Source organism: Rhineura floridana, chromosome 3, assembly GCF_030035675.1.
Source record: "Rhineura floridana isolate rRhiFlo1 chromosome 3, rRhiFlo1.hap2, whole genome shotgun sequence".
Classification (NCBI taxonomy): domain Eukaryota; kingdom Metazoa; phylum Chordata; class Lepidosauria; order Squamata; family Rhineuridae; genus Rhineura; species Rhineura floridana.
The window spans coordinates 61,412,321-61,428,707 of record NC_084482.1 but is presented as its reverse complement, the minus strand read 5'-3'; the positions used below and the strand labels follow the sequence as shown (position 1 = coordinate 61,428,707).

At 44.0% G+C, this 16,387-nt stretch overlaps 1 protein-coding gene across 6 annotated transcripts in view; it reads left to right on the top strand.

Moving 5' to 3' along the window:
• The window catches only part of UNC13D (unc-13 homolog D), an 85,714-nt gene extending 69,577 nt beyond the window's left edge, over positions 1-16,137 (top strand). For all 6 annotated transcript variants that reach the window (XM_061616212.1, XM_061616213.1, XM_061616214.1 and 3 more), the window contains 9 exons: positions 130-198; positions 1,838-1,917; positions 2,830-2,935; positions 3,029-3,100; positions 5,081-5,164; positions 5,810-5,930; positions 8,057-8,180; positions 8,739-8,944; positions 10,653-16,137. In XM_061616212.1, the coding sequence (XP_061472196.1) occupies positions 130-198; positions 1,838-1,917; positions 2,830-2,935; positions 3,029-3,100; positions 5,081-5,164; positions 5,810-5,930; positions 8,057-8,180; positions 8,739-8,944; positions 10,653-10,759 (969 nt within the window). In that variant the 3' untranslated portion in view covers positions 10,760-16,137. The remainder of the gene's footprint in view (positions 1-129; positions 199-1,837; positions 1,918-2,829; positions 2,936-3,028; positions 3,101-5,080; positions 5,165-5,809; positions 5,931-8,056; positions 8,181-8,738; positions 8,945-10,652) is intronic.
• The last annotated feature ends 250 nt before the right edge of the window (positions 16,138-16,387 follow it).

Below are 16,387 nucleotides of genomic sequence, written 5' to 3'. Positions count from 1 at the left end.
AGGACTACAATGGCAGCCTACCATACCCAGCTAGTGTAAGGACTACTAAGATAATGGATGTGAACTGCTTTGAGCACCTATAAGGTATCTTTCCTTAGTAATACTGAGTGCATGTATTCTATTTGGCAGCTAGATGCTGGAATTGCCAGACACATCCAGGGATTGTCAGCCTGCAGTGACTCCAAGGACCCAGAGGATGTGAGTCTTGGATTGCCAGAACAAATCTGTTTATAAGCAACGTGCTGTTGAGCAAAATGTGCCCCTTCTCTCTTTGGCCCTATCAGTGTCTCATTGCTACATTAGCTAGTCCTCTTAGGTGTCTCATAGGAAGCCACAACCAGAACTAGTAGGGTACTCACGTCCCTGTTTCCTCTCAGCCCCAGACTGTAATGTCTAGGTCTTCTTGAGCTTTAGGACTATATCCTCTCCACTTTATAATACTTTGCAGCAATTAATTTGGCTTTGGGGTAATGTGTTAGATGCTTGCAGAAGATGTGCAGGGAGGTGGTGGAGTATCATGATTATTTATTAAATTTATATCCTGTATCAGTAGCCACAAAGGAAGGTGGTGATTGGATGGCTAAAGTCACTTTTGACCTTACTGGAATGAATGTGGGTTTCAAAGTTCATGTAAAAAACAACAACAATCATGCTGATAGCCCACATTGTTCCATAGTTGAGTTGTTACTGACACTACTGATTTATTATCATTACTACTAATGATAATACAGCCCTATAGAGCTTATTGTACCACACTGAAAGTACTTTTAGGCACTGATACGCTAAACCTTTTGTGATTTCTTGTTTTCCTGTTTTTTAAAAAAGTCGTTGTAATTAGGTTGATGTATCATATAGTTAATTCTACAGAAGGGAAGGTTTATCAGATCTATTCCTCTCCTCAGTTAACTCTTTTACAGTATTGTAACTTGATGCAGGATCATTAACACAACATATTTTATTTATCTGGTACAATTACTATACAGCTTAATTTTAGAAAAAAACTAAATAACACATAGGTAATAAAAATAGCATAAAATCATTAAAAGCATAATCAAAACATAAAGAATAAAACACAACAGCAGGAAAATACAGAAATGCAGAGGTACACAATCCAGTCTTAAGGGTCAGCAAGGTCTGAGCAAAAAGATAACACTAAGAGGTAACACAAATAACTGATGGCACCTCATAAATCACAGAGGGAAGGGGTGTTCTAAAGTGCAGGGGCATTCCACAGATTGTCTTTTACCTTCCCTGTTTTACCTGCTTTAAACCAGGCTAGGCTTCCAGAGTCTGGATTATGTGGTCTTTTACAACTGATTTAAATGTTCTAACCCTATATAGAGGCTATTAAAAGTGTTATCAGTGCTCACGCAGTGAGCGGTAATTTTTAAAAACCTCTTATGCTATGCATTGCCTCATATACATGCAGGGTACGCATGCTAGCACTGTATATTTCAGATGGTGGCTGTGTTGGCTTGTGTTGGCTATATGCATCTGAGTGCTGACAGGTTATCATACACAGGGTAAAAACCAGGCTATGATGTGAAGGTACATGAAGCCACCACTTTGCTGAAGCTAAGCAGGTCTGGGTTCGGTCAGTGCCTGGATGGGAGAGCACCTAGGAACCACATGTATGCCGCCTTGGGTTTCTATGATGAAAAAAAGGCAGAGTATAAATGAAATAGATAAATAATGTTATGCTGGACATGTGGAGCAACACCACAGGCAGGCATTTTACAGACTGTGTATGGAGGTCACTGAAATGTTCAGTTTAGACTCCACAGTGCTCTTCCCTCTCCACCTCTTTTCTCTGATATTTTTCTCCTTGTCTCTCCAGTGCATCACCCCCTTAATGGGATTCTTGGAATGTGAGCTCCAGTACCTAAGTGGGAACCTGGTCCAGGAGAACTTTAACAGGTGAGCTAAAACTTTGGCATTGTTACGTTATTTATTTTTGGGGCTGGAAAAAAAGTCTAAAAGGAAGCCACACAAGGAGAATGGGATTTACAGAAATATCTTGTCATGTGGTGAATAGGGGCCAATTGCAGTAGCCTTTGGGCCCCACCTTATCCCAGAGGAAGAAGGTTTTTCTTCTTCCCGGTATCAGTTTGGTTTAAATCCTTCTGCTGTTTGGGAATAGCAAGACTGAAGGAAAGTGGGATAGCTCCTGGGACATGTGAGTGAGGGCTATACAACAGGTAAGGGACCCAAGAACTAGAAGTTCAGAAGATTTGCCATGGGGTCAGTTTGAAGAATACATGGTGAACCACAGCAGCATGTCAGGATCCATAAACAAGAGTATTCCCTTCTTTCTTTATTTCTACTTCCTGGACCATAGGATTGAATCTGGTACAAATAGGCAAGATGTTTGAGAACGGATCAATCAGGCACATGAACTTCAGGGATTCCCATGAAACTCTCTTTGTACTGTTGAACCACTTTGGGGAAACATTTTGGTTGAAAAAGGGTGTATTAATATGGTTATGTAAATAAAATGAAATACCAAGGCCAGACTGTCCCAGGTCATATTAAAACTTTTTTTTGTCAGTTTGCTTCTGGGTCTGGGACAGTCTCTAATGGGTCTTCTCCCAACCCCCTACATTTCTTTTTTAGTAAATTCCCGCCTTAGCCATAGTTTACTCCATTCCCCCCACTAGAATTCTTTTTTAAAATCAAGGAATGAAACCTCTGAGAATAGAGGTGTTAGTAAGTGTTACTGGGCTTTCTCATCCCAGGGTCTAACAGATTCTGCTGGGATCCATTGAGCCTTATTAGACTATGCTGTACATAGCAATCTAGTCTCCACCTCTGCTTTCTCTCCTCAAACAGCCTCTTGGAGCTGCTGTGGAATCACACACTGGACATGCTGAAAGGGGCTGCAAAACAGCAACTTGGCAACTTGGGGTACTTCAGGAAATTGCAGTTTGCCCTCCAGGTACTTAGGAGTGTAAAATGGAGGACAAAGAGTCTGACTTTTTTTGTTGTGCCTCAGCAGTAGGTCATTCACCCTTTTTCTTTCTTTTAATAGAGCTTGGAGCTCTGTTTTCATGGAGAAGGCTGTGGACTGCCAAAGGACACCCTTCACACTGCAGTGTTTACAGTAAGATGCTACAGCAACTGTTGTCCTCTCTGGAGCATTGGGGGGGGGTGGAATCCCTCAGCAATGGGCAGGGCAATCTAGGTATGTACAGAATGTCACTGAAGAATGGTGGCCTTTCTGATGCATTATGATGGTGTCCTTGGAGTGAGTGAGCCTTCACTCTTACTTGGTGCTTGGATTGCCTCTTCCATGTTTGCTTGTCTTGTACAATCATTTTGGTGTGATTTCTAAACTAATATGCATCACATCCTTGAAACCAATCTTTTATACTAGCAAAAAGGTGGTTAAGATATGTAGTACTGGATTATTCTACCATAATTCAGGCTGAATATGTGGCTGTAGACTAGAGCTGACTGCAGTCATACAATTCACATGCAGATGTTGGAACCCAATGTAGAATTCAGAATGCTAAGGACCTTGACTGTTGAGGAGATCATGAAAATATGCAAGCAGTGCTGTGTGGAACTTCAGAAGTTGGAGTGGGTGGGCAGGGAGAACAGATGGCCTTACGTGCTCTCTAGAGATCTTCTTCCCTTACCATATGAGATTAATTTTTACAATAAATGAAACAAACATACATAGGTATGTGTGTATGGATACTTTCCATTCATGTTTATAGAATTTTTATTTTTCTGAAGATGGAATTTGGATTTCCTTGGCACAGAATTTAGATTTTTCTTAGGCAGTGTCTACAGAGCATTGTATATTGAGTTGGCTACATCTCTGATAGCACAAAGTCCACTTTATGGTAGTGTGGGCCTGGATATTCTTTGGCTAATAACACTCCACCATTACAAGTAGTGGAGGACTGGGCTTTCATTGTAGGTTCACAGTTCTTTTCTTTTCTTTTTTAATTCCTCCTCCTCTAGAATCTACCAAACATAACTATCACGTTGGACAACTAAATCTGAAATGAGACTACTTTAATGAGTCAAAATCTATCCCAGTCCAACAGTTGACTGGACATGGAATAATTAAATCACCTGAAGGAGCATAATTTTGGTGGTCAGCCGCTGTTTGTCTGACACATTAACATCCTTATTCTTAGGATCAGGCTTGTGTGGGAACCTGGCTGCTTTGCAAATGGGAGTGAAAATAATGGGGGGGGGGTGTTCCTCTTGTTTCCAAAGAGTATGACAATCTTTTTACACCTCACTGAGTGTGGTTAAGTCCTGCAGATAAGGAGAAGCTCAAGGGAAGTAAAGAATACCCCCATACATACATACATACACATCTTTTCCTACACTTGTAAGTCTGATCCGTTGGTTGGCTCTTCCAAATCTAAATTCTGGTGTGCTTCCACACCTAGGTGTTTACATTAGAAATGCCATTCTTTGTTCACTCACTTTTTACAGGGTATCTACATGATGTCATCACCAAATACTTGTTCTCCTGCCATTTCCCTATGCCTCTAGTGGAGGAGGCAAACCTCCCTCCCTCCCTCGCACACACGCACATATGCACGAATGCCCCTGGGAACTATGCTATGACACAAAGTAGCATTGTTCCCAATGGGCCCTTCCACAGCAAATGAGAGTGCCGCCAGGGTGCTCAGTTTGCAGCTCTCAAAGCAGCAGGAAAGTTTTTGTGCTTGTTTCAAAGGAAAGAAGAAAAAGTAGAAAGCCTCTGCTGCCTTGCCTTACAAAATGGTAAGCAGCCCGATTAAAAACTAACAGCATTTGACTAACCCTCAAAGACTATGACAATATTCAAGGGCCATTCCCTCTCACCCATACACACACACACTCTCTCAGAAATTAACTAAAAAGTCGGCTGAAGTACTTGATCCAGTGCTAGTTTTAGCACAAATCATAAACCAATCAAAATAAACACACTGTGAAATGGCATGCTTAGGTGCATTGTTGCTGTGTTACGCCCCCTGGAGGGGATGGAATATAGTACAAGAAAAAAAAATCAAAGTGTGGAAAGTCTAAATTATCTCAACAGTAGCATTTCTGCTCACACCCAGTTCTGTCCTAGGCTCTGAAGAAAGAACTGGACCTCTGCTCTTCCTCCAGCAAGGAACTTATCCAGAAGTACTTCAGTGCTCGAATCCAGCATCAGGTGTGTTTTAAATGGGCTTGGCTCCTGTTGATGAAGAAGACAGCACCCCCTTGTTCCTTCTTCCACTTGCTGAATGATATTCTTAATCTTATTTTCTTAGATTTGTTGCTAAGGCCATCGTACTGATTTTATAGCACTGTTGGGAAACCTGTGTTCTTATAGACAAATTAATGGAGGATAAGGCTTTGGTTACTTCCATAGTTGGAGACAGTGTGCCTCTGAATGCTAGTTACAGGGAATCACAAGTGGGGAGAGCACTGTTGCACAGGTCCTGCTTGCAGGCTTCCCAGAGGGTTCTGGTTGGCCACTGTAAGAAGTGGATGCTGGGCTAGATGGACCATTGGCCTGATCCAGCAGGCTCTTCTTATGTCCTGTGGCCCTCCAGTTATTGTTAGACTACAGCTCCCATAATTCCTCACTATTGGCCATGCTGTCGGAAGCTGATGGGAGTCAACCACATCTGCAGGACCACAGGTTCCCTATTCCTGATTTACAGGACAAGACTTGAAGTGATGTTTATCACTGCTTACTACAAAGAGGGTAGTGCAACCAAGGCCATCAAGGACTGGTGGACTAAATAACTATTTAAAATGTCTTTACTTTCTTACTTGCTTCTGACTCCTTCTGATTGCTCTTATTTCTTAGATGGAGGCTAGCCCTGAAAAATATGGGGCTGTGACCATTAAGGCTCTTTACCGCCACTCAGAACAAAAGCTGCGCATTGAAGTGCTCAATGCTGTCAACCTCCTCCCCCTGGACTCCAATGGTAAGAGGGCCCTCGTGCCAAACAAACATATCTTGTTCTCCTCTGCTAGGGCATGAATTGGTCCTTGCTGTCAGTACCTAGGTTTCCTGCAGGCTTGGCATTGCTGCATTCAGGTGCTCAAAATCCAGGTGCTTAAAATTCAGCTGCATTCTGGGCTACCCTTGATAAGCATACTATAATTTGCTTTCGGTTTGGGTGAAGCCGTACCCTGTCAGCATGAGCAAGCTGGTAAACTATGTACAGATAGCATTTCAGTGGAATTGAGCTTACCATGGAAACTTTGCAGATTAGCCAAGAATGGAAGAGCAGAGGGAAAGAGAACTTGGCTATTTCTACTTAGAACAGCTGGTGATTTTGGAAGATCTACTTTGTTTTGCAGGGAATATCCATGCTCAGCCTAGTCTGGCCATTCAATGGAGGGAGCTGGATACTGCAGTCTAGACAGTCATATTGTATCGCCTGACAATAGATTGGGAAATACCCAGCCGAAATGCCAGCTGCTGGTGCTGGTTGGTGTGTTGCAAGGCCCCTTGCTGGTGTAATGTATTGCTCTATGCACAGATGTATGTTGTACCCCAGCCCCCCCTTATCATGAGGACGGAGCTATGCGGTGTCAGGGCTGGAGGGCAGATTTTGCCATTGCACATGAGTATGCCCAAATGGAACATTTTCCTTTCCTCATAGGAGTCAAGTGCAACACTTTGTTTCTGTGGGAGAAAGGCAAGGAGTGTCTTGAGAGTGAGGGCTTAACCCTCTTCCCTGCCCCTAGTGACCCCAGACAGCCACTGTGAATCAAGCCTACTCATGCTTCTGTCTGCAAAGCCCCATTCTGGATTCTGTTCCTTGATCATGCCACAGTATGATTAAATTTGGGGGATTATTTTGTATTTTATAGATTAGAATGCACCAGACCAACAGTTTTCTGCATGATTCACTGTGGACAGCTGTGCAGGGGGAGGGGCAGTATTCTGGTATCTGTTATTGTTTGTGCTCCAGTGCCTAGTTTTGTTACTCTCTCTGTGTGTGTGCACATTCACATTTGCAGAATTTAATGAGGGTATTTCATTAAAAGGATGTTTTTTTTATGATTAGCTTGAACAAGTTTCCTTTGCCTACTTGGTACCCTTGTAACATCCAGCACTCATTACATCTGCTTACAAACAAGGACTTAATCCTGCAAATGAGTCATTTCTTTTTTTCTTAACTTGGCGGATTTCCACAGGAAGGATAAATCCTGATTAAATGTGGGGAAAATACAGGCTGACATTTTAATGCCAATACCATTGTGTAGGTGCTGCAAAAAACCTTGCATACATGAGCACCACCGATCCCACAGTAAACGCCCATCTGAAAGTCAAATGTAATTAGAACGCTGGTGTGGATAGACAGAACTTTAATATCTGATGGGAGAAGGGGTTGAGCAGCCTGTCGCAAACTACAGTGCAGTTCAGCCAGCTTTCCAGAAGAGGTAAGTGCTGTTGAATCTCCCTGCAAAAACTGTTGCTCTGGACCTGAGCTTTAACAAGCTCAGCTTCTGGACTCTTTGAGAATCCAGCATGAACTCTGCCTGCTCAGGAAATCAAAAGGGTAAATAAAGATTTCAGTAAAAAGGGGGGAAGGGATGACCTGCTCCAATGAGTAGCTGCTGTACCAGGAAGGTGGCCATTGCTCAGCAGCAGAGAAATGTTTGGTATGCAGAAGGTCCCAAGTTCAATCTCGAGCACCCCCAGTTTAAAAATATTTAATGTAGCCGGCTGGAAAAGACCCCAGAGACACTGGAGGGCTACCTACTGCCCATCAGAGTAGACAGTAGTGGTCTAGATATACCAACTTACTGACTCAGTAAACAGCCAGCTTCGCTCTTTCAACCTAGAAGACTGAAGCTTAACTCAGCAGACGTAGGGACAGGTCAGTGATTCATAGCCTAAGTTCACAATCTATCAAAAGGAAGTAATGGCAAACAGTGGGTGTAAACTAAGATAAAGGCTCTTTTAAAACTGCAGGATACCAAATGAATATGGCTTATGCTTGGAGATTTGTTAGAGGAACATATGTCCCAGGGCAGATTTGGAGCTCATTCATGATTGCTCTCTTGCTTCTTCCAATTCCTCACACCCCTCCCCCAGGCTTAAGTGACCCCTTCATCCAGTTGACCCTGGAGCCACGGCATGAGTTCCCTGAGATTGTGGCACGGATGACCCAGTGCATAAAGAACAACCTCCACCCTCTGTTTGATGAAGCCTTTGAATTGTATGTATGAGCAGCTGCCCTTCTTTCCTGCCTTGCAGCCCTTTTCCCGGGTTGACACAGTTAGATAAACAGCAGGAGCTGATGGAGGCTGGTCCATTAGAATGAATGGGGCAGTGCCCCACCAAGCTCGATCTGCCCTCAGCCAGCTCCCACTTGTCTACCTCCTTGTTTACAACCAGTCCAGGGGGTGATCCTGTCAGCTTCTTCCTCCTTAGTCTCAGTGTTGCTCTTGAAGAACACAGCAGGGAGGAGGATGGGGACGAAGCTACAATTAGTTGGTCCTGCCTCTCACTGGCTCTGTCTCCACCTACTCTTGGTCTCCCTGCCTTCTGCCCTACCAGTGCCAAGGGGCACCAGCCACCACTGGCACGAGCACTACCAGTTAGATCCAGCCATGCTTTTCCATTGGTTGAGATGGTTTGGGATCACTGTTGTATCAGAGGAATCCTTAATATGGTACTTTCTGCATGCACTTGGAGGTGTTGCTATTTCTCTATTTGAGGGGCCTACAAAGTTGTGTCACAACTCAGTCATTCCTGACATTTCTGTGTCTTACAGTTTGGTCCCTCCAGATAAATGCCAACAGGATGGGGCATGCCTGCTACTCACAGTGTTTGACTATGACACCTTAGGAGCCAATGATCTTGAGGGAGAAGCCTTCTTCCCTCTCTGCAAGGTGTTGGGGCTGAATGAGGATGAGGAAACAATCAGCCCATCCAGAGTGCCACAGACCCGTTTATCCTTGACTCATCCTGGAACTGCTGGTAACTTCATCATTTATACATTCCAAACCTCACTCATCTTCATAGTTCCTGTTCTCTTGTGGCTTGATAAGTCTATTGCTGAGGAGTCTCTTAGCAAACAGGGTCATGGGTTTCCCAAGGATAATCTCCTAGCAAATACAGGTGGGAAATATATTACTTATTCCATAGCAAGTACAAGGCTGTATATTACCATACTCAGCATTTCAGTCCTGTGATTTTGTTTTCATAGTGGGGGTAGGGGAGGAAGTGGTAAATTATATCCACAGGAACACAGTTATGTACTGCCAGACTAATGAAGCTAACTTAATGATAGTTCACAAAAGTTCAAATCAATGTAGCTGATGAGTCTTTCAGATTTCTTTTCTGCTGACCAGGAAAGGGAACTCTGGAAGTGTTTGTCGACTCTGGTGTCTTCAAAAGAAGTAGAATTATTGAGTTCTCATGCCTGTATTTCAGTCCTGTTCCTATTGGGGATTCATAGGGAATTGTCAATATTCCTTGAGCCGTTTTGTCGTCTCTCAGTGGTAGCAATTTAATCATAATTGGAAGATGGTTTCATAACCTGTCTTCTACATTTGGTAGGTTCCAGTTAGATGTTATGAAACATAGCCTCCACATTATGAGATCCAGTCCCTGATAACATCTCTGCATGTTATCCCCGGTCTCCTCTCTTACTGAAGCCATTTCTTCTTATCATGGAGACCATGCCCGTTATTTCACTGATCCCATACTGATCCCACAAAGCTACGTACAGCTTCTATTGTGCTGCTTCATCTCTCAGAGACAGGGTGGGTCAGTGGATAGGGATGGCTTATTTTCATTGGGTGGCACCTTGTATAAGATGGCTGAAACTTCGTTTAGGCTTTGTGGCAAACAGTCTGACAATGGGTAACTTTTGAGGGACAAATGTCTACAAAGGGAGCAGGAAGAATTAACAGGAGCAAAGGCTTGGCTTTACTTACGACCAAGTGCTTTGCATCCAGACAAAATGTGGGGCATTTTCCAAAGTGGAAAATTGTAGGTTGCTGTGTCTATTTATCATGTAAGCTCTAGTCTGCCCCCTTCCTAGAGGGACAAGCCTGCACTCATAGGGTGCTTCTGGATTTACCTGAGGATCATAAGAGCAGCTTAACAGTTTACTTTCATTAGAGATCTCCCGATTTGATTTCCATCTGCTCGAAAGAAGATGAACATTAACACACACTCTCCACTCTGTTTAATAAGATTTCTTCTTCCTTGTTGCCTGAAATGCTGCTTCTATAGCAACCTCCAGCAGGAAGAGCATTTGAGTCACTAAGGGGAGTTGCAAGAGGTGTTGGGGGCTAGAAGAGGAAATGGAAACAGCTGGTTTTTTATTAGCCTTGTTCTCCATGGCAAACACACATAATTCACATAGTATCCATTAGCTGTGTTTTTTCATAAAACTCCCCCCACTCCTTGATGTCCTGCAATTTTCCATTAGCTACCTCTGGGTTTCTGCTTAGGATGCAGGCATTTCCCAAATAAGGATTGAATATATGTGGTGGTGGGGTGGCTTTTGTGATGTCTGCACAGATTATGTCAATGTACTAGGACACCAAGCAGTGGGGTTTTAAATGGCAGGAAAGTGGGTTTATGTTAAATGTTATGAGAACACTGTTAATTGAGGGAGTAATCTATTAGTTCCACACATGGCTGAAACCATGCCACCTCTTCCATTCTGCCTCAGGCTCTGAAATCCTGAAGCTGCTGGAGACCCGAAAAGGAGACAAGGAAGTCCAGGCATTTGTAAAGCTTCGCAGACAACGGGCAAAGCAGTCCAAGGAGTCGGAGTGACAGCAGCCCAGCAAGAGGGGTTAAAGCAGGGGCTGAGCTGGGGAGGTGTGGCAGGAGCTGTGCTACCGTGGCAACAGCAAATTGCACCATGGAGAGCGGGAAGCCTTCTGCTGTAGCTCTTTTTACTTCTGCCTTTACGCAGTGCAAGCTGGAGAGCTGTGGCAAGCAAAAGCGCCCAGTTGTGTTTGGATGAATGTTTCATCTGTTTCCATTCAAGAAGTGGCAGAAAAGGACTCGTTTCCCCGCACCCTCCCCCGTTCAGCATTCTTCATCTGCACCAGGGATTTCTTTTTAATAAATTGAAAATATGGTAGTAGCTGCTGCTGCTGCAGGCTAAGGGATGCTGTGAGCAAACACATGCACACGGTTGATATGCATGCACGCACACACTAACTAGAAAGAGCCTGTTTGGCTGGTGAAGCTTCTCATGTGCCCCTTGTGGACTTCCTGCAGGAAATACTTTGCTCTGTTCTCCAGATGGCATGGAAAGCAGGCAGCCTGGCATACCAGAGTGGCAAAGGGGGTCGGGAGGAGAGAAGCTTTTGGTGGGTAAAATAGGCCTGTCCCCTAATCTCTGCTACAGGGGCTGGCACTTCCTTCTGATTTAAGCACCATTGACTTAAAAGGGAATTAAATGGAAGAGCTGTTTGCCATACACTGTAATGGATTCCATGCCCATCCATCTTCAGGGCACAATTTTGATTATTTCAAAGAAGGCACAGATGTTGCTGGGGAATGGAAACTCTTGTGCTTTAAAGTAGGGGAGAATTTAATTAAGAAAAAACAACCCACCATCTTCTGTCAACAGTACTGTTGTTTATACCTGTGAGTTGCGCTTGGCTCCCATGGGCTGATTGGAGCATAGACTGTATATATTATACAGCCAGAATTTCACCTCTATTTAGGCAGTAAAAAGGATCATGAAGTGCTGCTGTGAACCTGACCCTCAGGTAAATCTAGGGGCAGCCTAGTACTTCCAAAGAGGAAATATAAGCTTCTATCATAGCATTCCAGGAAGGGGACAGTCAGAGCTCAGCTGGGAGCATTTTCTCAGTTTCTGAACATTTGTGTGTATTTCCCCCCCCCCAAAAAAACCCAGGTGTTCTTGCTTCCAATGATGGCAAGAGTTGTAGAAACGTGAACAGCGTTTGAGGGCCTATCCTCTAATTTCCATAGACTGTGGGAAGGGGTGCTGCCTGCTTGCTTAGAGCAGTGTGTACTATTATTTTGAACATAAAGATTCAAAACACCTGTTAGACTTAGGCTTTGTTACCTGAGGGCAAAAAAGGTCCCAGCAGAAAATATGAAACAACCATTATATAGAAATGAACCAGGGAGTGGAGCAAACCTCCCAAGGCAATTGCTATGAGGACTCAGGTCAGGACTCTTCAGAAAGGATGGGGAATCTGTGGCCTTCCAGATGTTGTGGACTCCCAACTCCCATCATCCCTGGCCATTGGCTATGCTGGTTGGGGCTGATGGGAACTGGGAGTCCGACAACTGCAGGGCCATAGGTTCCATCCCCATCCCTGCTCTACAATTTAGTTGTGCTTTCCTTTCTAATCCTAAACCAGAGCATTTTCAGTGCATGAGGGTGGGGGCAATTTAACCAAGGTTTCTGTGCAAGAGGAGACTGTAGTTCTCAACTGGTTTCCTCCGCCATCAAGAGGAATGGCTTTCCTGTAAGAGAAAAGGACAACTAACGGATTAAGTGAGGCTTAGGCATGCTATTTCTGCCACATTAGCAGCTAAAGGGTTAGAATCTGAGAAGGAAACCAGGTCAGGCTGTAGTCCAGATGGGATGGGGAAAGCTCTTCCTATTTTACAACTGTGTAATGATGTGTGTCACATACCTTCTTGTGGTGGAGGCGAGTGGGGATGCCCTTATGGTGGCAACTTCAAGCATATTAAAGGTGTAATCATTCAAGGTTTTAATTTACAGTATAATTTTTACCAAGAAGGGTAGAAAACAGAGCATCCTGTGTTTGGAGCACAAATGCTGGACCTCTTACGTATTTATCCCCACAGGCTGCTTCTTCCTCCCTGAAGTCCATTCAAGGACTGGTAAGCATTTCTTAACTATGTGAGCTTTCCATTCTAATGCACCCCAGGACGCATGTTAGAATATTGTGCTCCAATTGCTCAAACTGATGAATAAAGTGTGAGAATTAAGGTGTAGGACCCAGTATTTAGTGACACTGGGGCCAGTGGAGGAAATGCAATAGGGAATATATTGTGGTTACTTCTGTAAAGGCCTGTAAATCACAACCGTTACAGAAGCAGCTAGAGCCTTTTTCTGGGAGGAGATGCGAATACGAGTCCTGAATCCATTCAAAGCGAGAGCATCCTAGTCCAGCACTGTGTTACCAATAATGGCCCACCAAATCTTTTGGAAAGCCCACAGCAGGGCATGAAGGCATCAGCTCTGCATCCCTTATTGTTTACATGCCCTTCCAACTCAGCAATGGAAGTTCAAGGGACAGGTTGGGCAATGCAACATAATGAGGCAGTGCGGTGTACGTCTGTTCAGTGTTCCAAGCACTCCATTCCACCTCCTCCCTAATCAGTCGTATTTTCTACACCACTAAGCATGCTCACTCTTCATTGGCCTGTTTTGGGTGTGTGCCCCCGTCTCCATTTCGGATTTTGTTGGTATGGTGGTGGATACGCTTGTGCCCAATCCCAGGTACATTAAAATGTTAATGTCTCTATCGATTTCTATGGGCTGCTTTCATTTCTGTCATTGGGGACATTTAAAAATAGCTACTCAGTGTGAACTAGCAATTAATTGATCCTAGATAATGAGATTTTTTTTCTTTTTTGTGCCCCTCATAATCTTAGGGCTACTTCCTCCTTGTATGTGATACAGTTTTGGCTATATTTCTGCAAATATAGGAAGGCTTAAATAAAAAATAGAATGAATGATATACCACCACTGAACCTAGAGATTCCATGTAGTCATTATGACTACACTAGCTTCTGCTAAACCTGTCCTCAATAAATGTGACTAGTCCTGTTTTAAAATCATCCAACCCAGGGGTCAGCACAACATTTTGTGGGCATGTTCCATAAATCATGTGCTGTATGAAGAAGTACATGTCTCAGTCATGAATCTACTGTGTATCAATTTCAGTGGATGGTCCTGAGCTCTGGTATTGTAAGAAACAGGTAAAAATTTCTTTCCATCCATGTACACTTTTATAAACGCATCGTATTCCCCATATTCATCTTCACTACCTTCAGTAACCCCAAACAGTTTAGCCTCTCCTCAGAAGGAAGGAGTTTTAACTGCTTGATCATATTGGTTGCACTTTTCTGCCTCTTCTCCAACTCTACAATGTCTTCCTTTAGGTAGTATGACCAGAATATGAATGTAGTATTCCAGAAATGGTTGCTCCATGGCTTTCAGGGCATGGCCAGGGTATTCTACTGGCCATTTTTATTGTGCCATCCATCATGATAGCAAGTTCTGTAACAAAACTGTTTTCAGCCTGAGAGCTGCATTTCCTTCTGGGGGGTCACATACTTTTGGCGGGTGAGGCCAGAGATGGAAGTGAGTAGGGCAACTTTTTATAGTTTATATTGTGGGGGTATTTCTACACACACCACCTTTCAAGCCTCCAGATAAGTTACCACCAGTTTGTATGCCATCAGTATATGTGTGAAATTATGATTTTTTTTGCCTCATTGTGCATCACCTTGTACTTACTTTTGATTTCACTTGCCACTGTGTTGCTCGTTAAAGTTAGTGTAGTAGAGGTCAGTTTGGTTTTTCATCTTCCTGAATAATTTTGCAAACTTGACCCGACTCCAGATCACTTATGAATAAATTAAATAGCAGCAGTTCCATTACAGTTCCTTAGTAAGCATGCTATTTACCACCTTCTCCACTGTGCTAATAATGGTCTCTTATTTCTACCTACAGCAACCTGTTGTTTAATGAATTTCTGATCCAAGAGAGGATCTATCCTTTTGCTGCCCAAGTAAAGCTATTTGTTCTACATCAGCACCACCAGCTGTTGTTGGAGTCTTAACTTCTATCAGCCCGTCAGTATGGCCAGTTGTCAGGGATGATAGGAGTTGTAGTCCAGTAACACCTAAAAGGCCACACGTTCCCCATCCGTTTTATACCTTAGGCAACAAGTGCAACAGAGGCAGGTTTGATACATTGGCAAAGAAATGGGCCTTGGATAATCTGCTGTTTCAGTCACCTTAGTGGGGGTAATTGGCCTAAAGCAGCCAAACACCTGCCCCACAAGGACTTCTTGTTATGTGCAAGTCAGTCACGACTTATGGCGACCCTATAGCATCTGTCGTGAACCACCCTGCTCAGATCTTGTAAGTTCAGGTCTGTGGCTTCTTTTAAGGAATCAATCCATCTCTCGTTTGGCCTTCCTCTTTTCCTACTCCCTTCTGTTTTTCGCAGCATTATTGCCTTTTCTGGTGAATCATGTCTTCTCATTATGGGTCCAAAATATGATAACCTTAGTTTCATCATTTTAGCTTCTAGTGATAGTTCTGGTTTAATTTGTTTGAACACCCAATTAGCCATAGTACCTTGGTCCTGCCGAGGCCTTAGCTCTGAGAAAGATGTGGGTCCTGTTACTGCAGGTGTGGGGAGCCTCAGGCCTGGGGGCCAAATGCAGCCCTCCAGGTTACTTTATCTGAGCCTTAGAATTTTCCCCACACCACAGCTAGCACTGGCATTGCTTCACACCAAGGTGTTTTGCCTAACTGGAATGTATCCTTGAATTAGGATACTGTCTCTTATCTGGATGGAGGCTTGACAGGTATGTGTAGAAACAAGCCCACTATATAAACAGTAAAATTTACATTAGTTGCCCCACTGACTTCTGGCTCTGGCCTCACCTATCAATGATATGTGGCCCCCAGAAGGAAATGCAGCTCTCAAGCTGAAAATAGTTTTCCACCCTTCTGTTACTGAGACAAGACATAGAATGCACACATATATATAGAGAGAGTAATATACGCATATTTGCAGATCATAACACGTACTGACCCTACAAGTAAATAAATCACCAGCTGGTCTCTAGGCAACTTCTGTGTAACAATTTTCCAAAGTGTGGATTGGTCCTCCTGGCTAGCCTAATGAAGACTAGGGAATCTCTCTGTGAATCTTTTTTTTAATTTCTTCAGAAAGGCTTGCCTAACAGTGTGGGAACTACTATTCAATGACTGACCAATCAGCCTACATGCTGGCAGGGCCGGTTCTAAAGGGCGGCCAGGTGGGGCACTGGCCCGACGGCCCCTGGAGCTACAGGGGGCCCCTCCGCTCCCCTTCTGCGATCCACAGCGCCCCCACCTACCTGTCTGCTGTCTTTTACCATTGCCCTTAACGAAGATGGCAGCCGCGGTTTCCCTAAGGTACTGAAGCCCCTGCCGCCATCTTAGTTGATGGCAGAGATGCGCACACGTAGCATGCACACGTGCCATCAACAAAGATGGCAGTGGAAGCGTCATCCCCTTAGGGAAACCGTGGCTGCCATCTTCGTTAAGGGCAATGGTAAAAGACAGCAGACAGGTAGGTGGGGGGGATTGGGGGGCGCATGTGCGCACGCGCACACACACACACACACCGGGGGGGGGGCAAGCTGATGCCCAAGGGCC